Here is a 12,042-nt window from a genome sequence, read left to right as displayed (position 1 = left end):
GGTCAGAGGGTGATGGTTACGAGGGCATTATGGGGTATTATATACGCCCGCATTGCATACTGGACAGAGACATGAGGACCGTCGCTGATAAGACAAGAAGCCAGATGGTGTAACGTAACCTGGACTTCGCGACAATGTGGTTCCAGTCGAGTTGATGGATGGTCGCTGAGGACGGCAGGGGTTCGGTGCCGACGGTGATCAGCATCCCGCCCTGGGCCGTCGCGCACAACGACCGAGAACAGCAGTGGTGATCGTCTGCAGGCTCCGGCACGTTGCGTAGTACGACAGAGGATCGGCGTGGACCGACTGGCGCTCAACGCGCTTCGCAACGAAGATGGAAGCGGTGCGCGTCTAGGCACAAGCGCCAGTGCATCAACGCGACAGCGAGCAATCGTAGCGCTGCTCTGACGCTGGGGGTGATCGATCTCCCTCGTGCATCCGACGACGATCATGAGTGCCTATTTATACATCACCTGTACGGTCCTCGGTGCCATAATTTGGCGGTGGGAATACAGCATACGTCCTGACATAGCTGGGATTTTCTTCTGTGTGCGTCAAGTGTGCGTCAACGTCAGTTCAGACTCCGCTTGTAATTTGATACCATCTCCGCCTCAGCCGGACCAATCGGGTTTGTCAAATCGGAGTTCGGGGAGTCGGAACCCGGCGCTTGGCCCCCCCTTATGTACTCACGTTTCTGGCGAAGCGCCTACTCACGTGACTATTTTTGTGCCGAAGGTATTCATGGTCGACGTACCGTCGGCGGCTTCAGCAGTCAGCTCAACTCTGCCTGCTTGGTCCGCTTTATAGTGGCTATTGCTGTCGTTGTCAACGTCTCGCGATGGCTTTGAATCTGGCACGGCACTCGTTTAATCGGTGCTTCCACTATACCTCCCGATCCATCTGTCATCCCACAACATATGGTCGACATAGGATGCTCTCTCTCGTGAAGCAGCTGCACACTGCACCGAATCGGCCTGGACTACGTTCGCTGCCGTGGCCTGCTCAGAAAAACGCAACTTTGCTTCGTGTCTCGCGGCGGACATTGCATACGACTTCAGGTGCGCGAACGTCATTCGAGTCGAAGGTCGTGCAGAGTTGACACCATCTCAAAGCTGTGGCACATGGGGATATTACGCGTCCAGAACCTGGAACTGGGTGAGAATAGTCTTTACTGCCATTGAGGTCCATCTATTTGGGACAAATACTTCACATTCCACCAACACATGGAGCTTGCGCTAACATGACCCATTTACAGGATCAAGTTACATTTCAAGGATTCCAAGGGGAATTTGATCAAAACAGTCGAGGCGAATGAAGGCGACGACATTCTATCTATTGCTCACGAGTACGACATCGACTTGGAAGGTACGGCCGCGCGCCCACTGGTCAAGAGTGCTTCTTACGCTTCCTCAGGGGCATGCGAGGGCTCGATAGCATGCTCAACTTGTCATGTCATCCTCTCTCCAGAGCATTATGATCTGCTCCCTGAGCCGTGCGATGACGAGAATGACATGCTTGACCTTGCTTTCGGCCTCACGGACACGTCACGACTGGGCTGTCAAGTTCGCCTCACCAAAGACCTCGATGGGATAACAGCTACATTGCCATCAGCGACCAGGAATATGTTCGTTGACGGTCAGTCCTGAAGTACAAGAATCTGTATACGTGCCTAGTCCTCACCCCTCATCTCAATGGCCGTTCATAGGACATAAACCAACGCATCATTAAACGCAGGTCTTCTGCGACACTCCGGCCTTTCCTGCCTAACACGAAATCTCGGAGGGCCTACATCTACACTATACTCGGATGAGCATACTCCACTAACCACATGCTTGTCCTGGATAATACCTGCAATAATCCCACCTCTCACACACCGACATGCTCGCGTCATTGGTCTGGCTGACTGCTATAAGCCACCCTATAACGCGATAGATTTTGGTTCGCGTTCAAGTGCACATATATGTACATGAGTTATGCTGCAAACATCGATGCTGTGTAGAATGCAATAGCGGTCGCCATGATCAACAATGCAAGAGAGATATCCAGAAACACAAGCGAATGGTGATTAAGATATGTGATGTGCTGCCTGATTGTAAACAGATTGTGTCTTCGTGAGGAGTCGTATAAAGTTCATGAAGGATTAGGAATGATCCGCGGAGCCTATGCCGGCGCAAGCAGTCGTGTCTGCCTCCGCCTCTGGAGGTCGTTGCTTCCGGTCACAAGGACGGCGAACCATCCGACAAGAGCGACTACGACCTTGAGCATCCACGCAGGATCCGCGACGTTCACTAATTGTACCACTGCCTGCGCGATTAACACCTGCGGCTGGGGGATCATGGCACGGAGGTCGAGATCGGGCAAAGGTGCGGCGTGGCCGCGCCGGCTCCGAGGCGATGGAACGGGAGACAGCCTCGGGGTCGGCGGATCCATGGCGTACGCGCTCATCGCTCCGGGCATCGACGGTGGCGAAGATGCAGTCATTGAGGGCGACAAAGCCAGCGAGCCCGCAGCACGAGAGATAGGCATCACGATTAGCTGAGGCGACACTTCGAGTTGCCTGATGCTCGGAACCGGCGATGTGGGACGCGTAGGAGGCCGTTGCACGGTTACTAATGCTAGAGCATTCGAATTGGCGTCCGTGGCACGAAGGGACCAAGCCGGAGCGTTGGGGAGGTCCTGCAACGAAGGCGTGCTGCGCATCTGCAGCGGCCGGCGAGGGGGCGGTGACGGCGAGTGGGGAGGGCTAGGCAGGCGTGACAATACTGCTTGAGGTGTCGCCGAGGGCGAGTCCAGCTGGATGGACGAGGGAGCGGTCGCGTCAGCGGCGCTAGTGGTGGTCTCCAAACGCTCATATGACAGAGAGGGTGTAGTGGGTCGCGACGAAGATGTAATCACAATAGGTGGCAATGCTTGGGATAAAACTTCAGCGATGGCACTTGGCGCATGCATCGAGCTAGCTGCCAGGAACGAAGGTGAGGGTGGCGGAGACAGGAGAGGCGATGGCGCTCCTGCTACATGCCCCGCGAGTATATTTTCGATCGATGGGTTCCTGGAGGCCCACGCTGTTGCCCCGATATCGTCGGGACTTGTCTTGGACGGGACCAAATCAATCGAAACGGTGTCCAGCTGCAATAGCGGAGCGAGGGGTGAAGGTAAAGTCTGAGAACAAGGGAGAGTCCGATGCGCCAATCCTGAGCCCACATGTGAAGCTGAAAGTGAATGCCCAATAGATCCAGGGGTCCTCCCTGATGTCCGGCTATTTTTTGCGAGTGCGATCGCAGCATTCGAGGTAGCCGATGGAGGTGAGGTGCCGGAGGAGGAAGCTGATAGGGCCGAAGCTTGCCCTGGAGGAACATGGGGATAGATTGCGTATGGCGTGGATAATTTGGAAGTAGCATCGAGTGCGTGCTCTAGCCTGAGAGTAGGCCGCGACGCAGCAATCTCAGTAATCGCTGGGGCGAAGAGCATTGGCGATGATGGACGTAGAGGCGACGACGGAGTGAGGGAAGGTATTCGAGACAGCGAGTCTTGCTCAGAGGAGTTTGCGTTCGACGAAATTCCTGAGTACAAAGCGTCATTCAATAGGTCATACTGAGCGGCATTAATTGCGTATAAGTCGTTAAAGGGATCCAGTCTGCGTTGAGGGGGTAAACGTGTCGGTCCGCGAAAGACAGACAGCTCCATTGCATCCGATGACACTCGGTTGATCGGTACGCATACCTCAAAGCTGCGCCGCGACTGATCGAGACGATGATCCTCTGGGAAACAGCGAACGCTGTGGAGCTCGGTCGCGTCTTCCTCATCTCGATCTTCGAGCGAAAGGAGTGGCTCGTCCTCCTAGGCACCGTGAAGCACATCTTCGCCGCCGTTCGCGGCTGATAGACTGGAGATAGATCGCCGCCGGGATCCGGTGCTGAAGAGCCGGGCGCCGGAAAGACAGTCCCATACGGGGCGTGACCGAATACCACGAGAGCGCAGACGCTTGGCGCGGTATACAGCGAGCAAAGCTAGGCATAGAATAACGAAGACAGCCGCGACAGAGACAACTGATTCAACGCCAAAATGTGACTGCAAGTCAGAAATGAACTAGCGAGTATTTACATACGTAAACAGCGACTAACCGATAATGGCGGTGCGATCCACTACGGCGGTTGCAACGTTCGTCGAGTATGCGGCCAATGCGAATATGAGTTTCATGGCTTTCTTACTCTCTGCCTCTATGGGACGTGTCAACACAGTCGATCCCCCAAATGGAACCCCGGGGTCCGAGCTTGGCATCCACGAGTTAGATATCATATGAAAACCAGTCCGCTCAGCATCGGTCGCGGAGGACACCCTTTTGTTGATGAATCAGCTCAGGGAAGTCACTCCGAAGTGGGGTGGTGTGTACGGCTTACCACTGTACTTGGCCAGCCGATGGCGCTGGGCTGGCAGCGGCGCCGCGAGCAAGGCATACAGAAGCAGCCAGGAGAATGCTCAGCATCCCGCAAATCTCGCTGATTGTGAGATATCAGCGTTAATGAGAAGTAACAGGAAGAACAGCGTACTCTGGGCGACCTGCAAACTCGCTGTCAGCGCACCGACAAACCCGGGCCCCTGAGTGCGTCCGCGCCGGAACGACGTGTCAATGACTTCCGACACAGCCACGTCTGTCGTGGATGGCCTCGTTCTCGACCACGATCTGAGCCGCGATCTCATCTGCTGGATTTGCTACGGAGACAAGACTAGTCGAGCTGACTTCGGGACAGGATACAAGATACAGAGGGCTAGGCAAGGCTCAGCTGCAGAGGAATTAGCACTGTCCACTACCGGGATCGTGGGCGAAACAGCGTGCGTTCAAGTTCCGTTATAAGGTGGTACAGTGAGCATTACCTGACCCTCTCCCTCGTTTCTTGGCAGCTCTGTCTGTGTTGTACCTCTGTGTCTCTATTACTGGTCACTGGACTCACGCCAAAGCATGTCAACTAGGATACTCCCTCGCGGTCACATCGATTCAACGGTGTTCGTCAGAAGGTGTGCTACGAAGTAACGGAGCTATCGTTGTTGCAGTCAGGTGCTACCATGCCTCCGAGAAAGACGCTACCTCGTGGAGGTACCTTCTATCCGTCGAACGACTCAGCCACGTATCGTGATCTTCTTCTCTTCGAGGAGCGTCTCAAGACGAATGCAGCTGCTCTCAAGCGCCGTAAATCACGATATCGACGTGTGTTCTACGCTTCATCATGATACGTTCAACCACTGACATCGCGTGGCAGTATTCCTTCTGCAATTACTCGTGATCATCGCCTTTCTCCTGAGCGAAGTCCATCTCCAGACCAATTTCCTGGCTATCCCGTATGCTCTATTCCTGCGCAAGCTGCTCCCGGATATCTATACCCCCGAAACTCCGGTATTGCTTCACCCGTACTTTGCGAGCGGGATGCTCTTTGTTAGTGTCACCACGCTGGTTCTGTTCTTTGCGAGTGGTATGTATTCAGAGAAGATCGGCTACGCAAACAGGTGCGTTTGTTCATATGCGCTCCGTGTGACAATGTTTACCGATGGCATTAGATATGTACCGCATGCCAACAAGGCACTTCGCTCATTCAACATGTATCTGAACGTACGGCAGCCGCCGTTACGATCAAAGTATCCTCTGAAAGCGCTGTTAACGCCTTTCTCTGTGTTCTTCTCTGCCAACCCCGATCCAACAACCCCGACATCACCACGCACTCCACGCCGCAGTCCCAGTCCTTCTCCTTGTGAGTGTTGTCATCGGTCGGATCCCGCAGCGAACTGAACATTGATGCTATATCAGTATCAGCTCGCTCACCTTCCTCGGCGCGGCCTATAACGTCCATTCCACCATCTACGAATCCTCGCGGTGAACTCATATTTTCCTCCCGCGTTGCCCCCGCCTTTCGCGAAGGGTACGAGCGATACCGCTCGGCGTTTGAACGCAAACGAGCCGAACGCGCTTCGTTGATGCGGGCGAACACATGGCTGGGGTGGCTGACTATTCAAGTGAGAAACCGCGTTCTGGGACCGGTGATCGGCGTCAAGGAGGAAAAACCGGTGGTGGTTAGTTTACCGCCGAGTCGGACGCCGAGCAGCGCAGGAAGGGGCAGGCCAGGCAGCACGCAGGGCAGTAGGAAAGGAAGTCCGATACCGAGAGGGAGAGTACCTCGAGGCAACACCCCACCTGTTCCGGGTGGTCCTCACATTGGACAGAACACCGGCGGTAGTCCGCTTGCTAGCGAAGTAACGCGCAGCAACGTCGATGAGAGCTAGCATAAGTCTTGTATCATATTTCTTACCCGACGTCAGTCGAGCAAATACCGGCGCAATCTCCGCCCTAGATACCTCAGAGCTTGGCAGAAGTAAATGGCGGTTTAGGACTTGTCGACTCCAGTAACTTCTCTAAACCGACGCGGAGCGCGGAGCCTGCACTGTCCATTGCGACGCTCTTCCTCGTCGCACTGTCCACGAACACATGCGTATATCCGCCTACAGCGGACGGCTGACTCTTCCCCTCCTCGAACACCCCAACCTCATAGGTCGCCGACCTCTTACCGAGCTTCGTCACGCGGAGCCCGAGATCGAGAACTGCAGGGAAGGACAGAGGGGAGAAGAAGGTGCATGACGAGGACACCACCAGTCCGATTAAGGGCGAGGATGTTGGGTTTTGACCACAGTGCTCAACGAGATATGCGTTGATGATACTATCGAAGAAATGATAGTAAAGAGCGTTGTTGATGTGTCCGTATTGGTCGTTGTCACTCCTGGATGCGGGAAGTCGGCAGCAAACGTAAGATGACCACCGCCACGGAGAGATTCAAACGGTCTGATACTGACCATCGTGTGCGATACGAGAGGAAATAAGAGTAGTCCGAGCGTATGCGGGCTTTACCAGAGTTGGTGGCGGAAGTCATTGCCTGAGGTTCGGCTATGGACGGAACCATAAATTGCCGAACTTGTCCGATTCAGGCTGAGCAGCAATATTGGTCATGAAAACCTCCTGGGACTTCGCATTGCATTCAGGTTCTACCGAGAGAACCACGGGCACAGAATATGACAACAGCGGCAACATGTCAACGCAATTAACTAGTAATGCAACGATCCTCCAAGCCTGCAGCCCTTCGCACGCAAAGGGTACTTACAGGAAGACGCCCCAGGCGCCAGGACCGCCATGTAACCGTGGCAAGGGGATAAAGCTGAGATTATAAACATCGGGGACTTGCAGCACGATAACGTTAAGGAATGGCGTCGGGATGTGGGAGCGATCTGTTTAGAGATCATCCCACACCCAGGTCATACCGGACAGGCGACCAACGGACTCGTCCGCGAGCTGATCGAAGGCGGAAGGCGAGAAGTCGAGGTCGGTGAGAGCACATCCGGTGCAACGATCCGTGATGGTAACGCTGACGCTCTTGCCTTTGTCTATAAATGACAGTAAGAACCTGGCGCGCGACTCATAATGTGGCAAAAAACGCACAGGTCGCGGTCACCTTCTTGTTGCAAATAGGATTATTGTTGGGGTTGACGCCATTGTAACCCCTGCGAGCGAGCGGATAGAAAGATTGAGCGATAGATAATCGTAATGACGTGCGCGACTCACGGGAATGTATCGAACAACAAGTGGGACACGGCAGCGATGTAGTCGGTGTCCGTGTTGGTGATTCCACAAGCGCCGAGACCAGTGGCGTAGAACGTGCCTTGGCCAGTTTGGGTACCAATCAGGAAGCTCTGGGTGAAGGTACTGGAAGCGGCAGAAGACGTCTTGGTGGCAGAGGCCTTGGTAGTGGTCTCCTGCTGCTTGGTCGTGGTCGGTTTGGCATTAGTGGTAGGTGCCACCTGGGAAGTATGCGTAGACGAGGGAGCCTCCGAGTGTTTGGAGGACGTCGGAGAGCTCGAGGCTTCCTCAAACGAGCTGCTGCTAAGACTTGGCACGGGGGCGACGTTCACGATCGTTGCAGCGTCACTGGAAGTAGCAGCGACGGAGGAGGAAGCGGGGGTGCTAGAACTGGGAGCAGCGGTCGAGGAGGCGCTACTGGACCGGGTTTTGCAGCGTCCGCTTGCCCTCTTCTTGTTGCGGCGAACCATGCGCTTGTCCGAGGAGAGCGGTGCGCGCTCCTCCACCGCGATGGGTTCGGGGGCGGCAACCGGAGCGGGGACGGGCTCCGGAGCGGCATGGCGTGCAGCAAGCGCGTGATGACGGCGCGCATCGGTAGCATGCGGGCTCGCAAGGGCCGAGAGAGAGAAGGCGGCGAGGGCGAGGGCGAGGGACTTCGTGAGGCCGAACATGGTAGCAGGTATGTCTCAAAACCGGGTAAAGAGCGGGAGGGTCTTGTTGGAGAAAGGACCGAGGACGGGTCTTTAAGGAAGACTAGAAAACGACAACCTGCTCCTGCTCGACGGCGGTTAGCAGAAGGTACGCGGAAATGAGGCGGTGGGCCGTTTACCTGCACAACCAGAGGGCGACGAAGGGAACACGGGTTCCAGAACGATCCCCTCGCCTTGGATATAAAGGATTTCTCACGTGACGCTTTTGTAGCTTAATTTCATCACACCCGGCGTGCGCACGCCGCCGGCGCAGCCCCTGCAGTACAGTTGTTGTCGGACGTTCTCAGACATCTCCACTACTGGAGCCCCTTTGCTGTCGTTACGAAATGTGGGTCTAGAACAGCCACTTGCTCTACCTACGGCGCCTCTATAGGGGGCGCAGATTCGCCCAGTACTCCTGTTCTCCTGAGCCTGCTACCGCCAGATCGACGGCAGCCGGCAGGTCGTCAGCGCTTGTCCCACGAGGCGTCAACGTCGCAACCAGATCCAACGCAAGGCGTCGCAATGCGCTAGACGGCAGCCGGCAAAAGGGTCCTGGTAATCTCCCCTTTGTGGGATGAACGAAAGAGAAATACGGGACGAGACGTAAACGCAAGGCCGACGCCATCTGATGACCCGTGCACGTCAGGAGCCAAACGTGGAAGAGAAGCGCGCTGTAATTACCTCTTCTAAGGCAGCGCCGGTGCGCCTTTGGCTCAAACGGAGCAAGACGCGTAGTATGGCCTGCATGCATGCATTAGGTTCGTGTATCGAGGAACTGGAATGCCTCCCCACCTCGGTGGCTTCGCCGTTACTCGTTCCGAGCTCCCAGAGGGTCTTCGGCAAATGCAAGATCCATTCCTCGATTTTGGGGTGGTGTAAACCATGCACGCCGCCCCTATACGATCGCTGCGTGCTGAGCTTCAGAAAGGAGGCTTAGTCATTACGCCTGGTCGGCGATTGATGGAAAGACCTACCAGGACGAGACGACCGAGGAACTCCACTGAATACCTCTTGACCTGCGCAGTGCTTGAGGTGCGGATAGCGTGTTCTACAACTACCTGCAGGACTTCGTTTGTGTCCTCTGTGTCACGCCCCGCGTCCATTAAGCACCAGATGGTCGGAAGAAGTACCGTATAAGCCGCAGATGACAATGATCGACCGACACCGGACGAGTTACCCTCGCCTCGCAGAAGTCGGAAGATATACGCGCGGACGGCAGCAACCTGAACTTCAGATATCATAAGGGACTGCCCAGCCTGACGCCCCGCCTTTTTACGCGCGGCTGGTCCGGCTGTCGAGTGGGACCGGCTAGCCATGATCACCAGAGATGTAAGCTCGCAGTATATCAGATTCAGGTCTTGGAACGCCTGTTCGACCTAGACCCGGCCGATCATCAAGGGCTCTACGAACGATATCCAAAACCCCGCACCTTGACATCCCGTTTATTTCCATTAGGAACGAAGGGGAAGTATGGCGAAAAATACCCCAGCAATGTCCGAAGGTTATCGAGAGTGGAAATGAGACCGCTATACTGCTAGAAGTGTCTTTGTCAACCAAACACGCTGCAGATGAACAGGACAACGCGCCTGTGATCTTCCGCGCAGGAGGCCTCCATGAATGCTTCTCACAATCTGCGCCACAGAGAGGACGAGCTGCAGTTCCGTCTCAGAAGGGGCCGAACTTGGTGAAAAGACCGTGGGAGCAGAATCGAGGAACGTGGCCACCAGCAGGGGTTGTAGTGAATGGGCAATACGCTACGGGTGCAAAGCCGTCAGAACTTGAAACGGACGCGTACATGCATGATCAGTCATCACCTGCAGGTAGGACGACCGAGGGTCACAAGTCTCGCTTGCACCAGGATTGGCACCAGCTACCTCCTCCTGCAGATCGACATTCGATAGGTCTGCCAATCTGCATTGAGATACATGGGAAGCGAGCGCCAGGTTAAACTGTTCCATCCAGTCCTCGTCATTTTCCGGACTGATTTCCGTCTTCCAATGGCATAACCGCGGATGGCCAATCGACCGGGACTCGATAGAAGGACGAAGCAAAGAATCGAATGCCTGGAACTCGTGCAGAGAATCGAAGGCAGAAGCTATGTACCATGTTGAGATTGTATTGGACTCCGGCGAAGCCGTCTTCACGGTGGAGTGAGATGACGTGATTGCAATATGCAAAAACTTCGCGAGAGATTTCAAGATGATCGCTTTCGACTACGAGTATCTGAGCTCTGCCCTCGTCATGAAATCGATGAGCACATACCACAGTGGACAACACAACGCTTGCAGTCGAAGTCGCTTGTGGCGGGCCAGACTCGTTGCTCTCGCCAAACTTTGTGCCACCATTCAGAATACCGAGGTATCCTTCCAACACTCGGCTACCATGGCTCGCGCTATCACTGGAGCTGCTGATCGTTATCTTGTCCTTGCTTTTGCCCTTCATCGCCTGATTGAGGAGGGCGGAGTTTCGCGCGCCATCATCCCAGCCTGCCACCACCATTTCTGGAACCGCCTCCATGAGGACGTCGAGAAGTTTGACAGCATCTATCCTGATATCCGGAAAAATGTGCGTCTGAGCGGATGTGGTGAACAGCAGTAAGAGCGGTGTGTGCGGAGCTAGGGTCTCCCGTGATAGTTGCGGCTGGGATAATAGCCATGATAGAAAGCTTAACAACGTTTTGCGAACACTAGCGTCATCGTCTGCAATAACGCGGACACAAGCATTCACGAGGGCGGTTAAATGGGGCGGGAGGAGCTCCGGATGGTCCGTGAATAGCTCCCGAAGACCGTGCAATGCATCTGACCACACGTAGGCATGAGCCATTCCGGGAGTCTTCATACTAGCAACAGATCTCACCTTTACGGGTTCCGGGGTTGTAGTGCTTCAGATGAATGATCAGGTCGTCGAAGGTCAGTTTACGCTTGGTGCTTGGACCAGCGTCTCGGTCAGAGGCGATACTCTGATTCGGTAGATTGATGGCTAACGTTCCTTGGGACCATGATCAACTGCAGAAGGAAGGGGAGGGCTTAAGGATACTCACAGCGTGCCTTGAAGGAGGTGTCTATCACATTTGACGGCTGCTGCTTGCCCTTCCCTAGCTTCAGTTTCGCTTTGTGAAAGTCGGCCGCTTTCTCCTTCTTTTTCTTCGTCGCTTTCGGCATGCTGCGGGATTTGACCGGTGTAAGAGCGTTGAGAAATCTTGCGCTGAAAGGGCCCACGGTGGCGTTCGATTCGGGTGAAATTGACCAGCGCGTGAGGTGAAAGTCGCCTTTCACCCAAAAATCAGGTGAATGGGGTGGCGTGCGGGTGAAATGGATTCGCCCGAAAGTGAGGTGAAAATAGCCCACTGGCATTTTTCTGCGAGGAAACACATCATATTGCTGCCAACTACTGCTAGACATACCTCCTTGAGATTCTATTGGTTATTGTGTTATATACTTGTACTCTACACTCTGCATGCACAGCGACGGGCTGCCTTGCACCGATACTATTCGCAAGTCCAAGTCGGCTGCTTTGGGGGTGGAGCGCTGATGTAAGCGGTTGCATTACGCGCCACGACCCGCTTTGCGATACGACTTTCTCTGCTTCCACCATTACCAACGACCAGCAAACGGACTTCAAAGCAAAGCATGTAGCTCCGTACGAGACAAAGAAGCAGCGCGTAGGAGATCATCTATGATCACCGATGCTGAAGGAGGCGTTAGGCGACAACTACCCTCGACTGCCAATGCAGACCCT

At 54.8% G+C, this 12,042-nt stretch overlaps 7 protein-coding genes across 7 annotated transcripts; 2 read left to right on the top strand and 5 right to left on the bottom strand.

Annotated features, from left to right (window-relative positions):
* Positions 1 to 785: 785 nt before the first annotated feature.
* On the top strand, positions 786 to 1,866 carry PUNSTDRAFT_48735 (ferredoxin). Its single transcript, XM_007378676.1, has 5 exons — positions 786 to 1,058; positions 1,113 to 1,155; positions 1,256 to 1,365; positions 1,414 to 1,635; positions 1,706 to 1,866. The coding sequence occupies exons 1-5, from the start codon at positions 839 to 841 to the stop codon at positions 1,726 to 1,728; spliced, it is 618 nt and encodes a 205-aa protein (XP_007378738.1). The 5' UTR covers positions 786 to 838; the 3' UTR covers positions 1,729 to 1,866.
* Positions 1,867 to 2,160: 294 nt separating this feature from the next.
* Positions 2,161 to 3,159, bottom strand: PUNSTDRAFT_140270 (uncharacterized protein; the record flags this gene model as incomplete). The annotated part of the gene is made up of 1 exon (XM_007378675.1): positions 2,161 to 3,159. Exon 1 carries the CDS (start codon positions 2,947 to 2,949, stop codon positions 2,161 to 2,163), a length of 789 nt encoding a protein of 262 aa, XP_007378737.1. The 5' UTR covers positions 2,950 to 3,159.
* A 142-nt stretch (positions 3,160 to 3,301) lies between these two features.
* PUNSTDRAFT_117484 (uncharacterized protein) lies at positions 3,302 to 4,584 on the bottom strand. Its single transcript, XM_007378674.1, has 4 exons — positions 4,548 to 4,584; positions 4,398 to 4,496; positions 4,122 to 4,336; positions 3,302 to 4,046 (listed from the first exon to the last, which is right to left on the bottom strand). The coding sequence occupies exons 2-4, from the start codon at positions 4,481 to 4,483 to the stop codon at positions 3,838 to 3,840; spliced, it is 510 nt and encodes a 169-aa protein (XP_007378736.1). The 5' UTR covers positions 4,484 to 4,496; positions 4,548 to 4,584; the 3' UTR covers positions 3,302 to 3,837.
* A 477-nt stretch (positions 4,585 to 5,061) lies between these two features.
* On the top strand, positions 5,062 to 6,270 carry PUNSTDRAFT_56786 (uncharacterized protein; the record flags this gene model as incomplete). The annotated part of the gene is made up of 4 exons (XM_007378673.1): positions 5,062 to 5,203; positions 5,256 to 5,499; positions 5,551 to 5,741; positions 5,798 to 6,270. The coding sequence occupies 4 exons, from the start codon at positions 5,062 to 5,064 to the stop codon at positions 6,268 to 6,270; spliced, it is 1,050 nt and encodes a 349-aa protein (XP_007378735.1).
* Positions 6,271 to 6,343: 73 nt separating this feature from the next.
* Positions 6,344 to 6,911, bottom strand: PUNSTDRAFT_57293 (Thioesterase/thiol ester dehydrase-isomerase; the record flags this gene model as incomplete). Its single annotated transcript, XM_007378672.1, has 2 exons — positions 6,344 to 6,761; positions 6,835 to 6,911. 2 exons carry the CDS (start codon positions 6,909 to 6,911, stop codon positions 6,344 to 6,346), a joined length of 495 nt encoding a protein of 164 aa, XP_007378734.1.
* A 92-nt stretch (positions 6,912 to 7,003) lies between these two features.
* Positions 7,004 to 8,082, bottom strand: PUNSTDRAFT_95155 (uncharacterized protein; the record flags this gene model as incomplete). The annotated part of the gene is made up of 3 exons (XM_007378671.1): positions 7,004 to 7,419; positions 7,475 to 7,536; positions 7,598 to 8,082. 3 exons carry the CDS (start codon positions 8,080 to 8,082, stop codon positions 7,268 to 7,270), a joined length of 699 nt encoding a protein of 232 aa, XP_007378733.1. The 3' UTR covers positions 7,004 to 7,267.
* A 607-nt stretch (positions 8,083 to 8,689) lies between these two features.
* Positions 8,690 to 11,465, bottom strand: PUNSTDRAFT_58539 (uncharacterized protein; the record flags this gene model as incomplete). Its single annotated transcript, XM_007378670.1, has 10 exons — positions 8,690 to 8,929; positions 8,986 to 9,045; positions 9,097 to 9,222; positions 9,279 to 9,671; positions 9,734 to 9,838; positions 9,879 to 10,058; positions 10,119 to 10,517; positions 10,567 to 11,102; positions 11,161 to 11,283; positions 11,345 to 11,465. 10 exons carry the CDS (start codon positions 11,463 to 11,465, stop codon positions 8,690 to 8,692), a joined length of 2,283 nt encoding a protein of 760 aa, XP_007378732.1.
* Between the last annotated feature and the right edge of the window lie 577 nt (positions 11,466 to 12,042).

This window comes from Punctularia strigosozonata (genome assembly GCF_000264995.1).
Source record: "Punctularia strigosozonata HHB-11173 SS5 unplaced genomic scaffold PUNSTscaffold_1, whole genome shotgun sequence".
In the NCBI taxonomy this organism is placed as follows: Eukaryota; Fungi; Basidiomycota; class Agaricomycetes; order Corticiales; family Punctulariaceae; genus Punctularia; species Punctularia strigosozonata.
The sequence above is the reverse complement of the archived record's forward strand: the minus strand, read 5'-3'. Positions and strand labels throughout refer to the sequence as shown.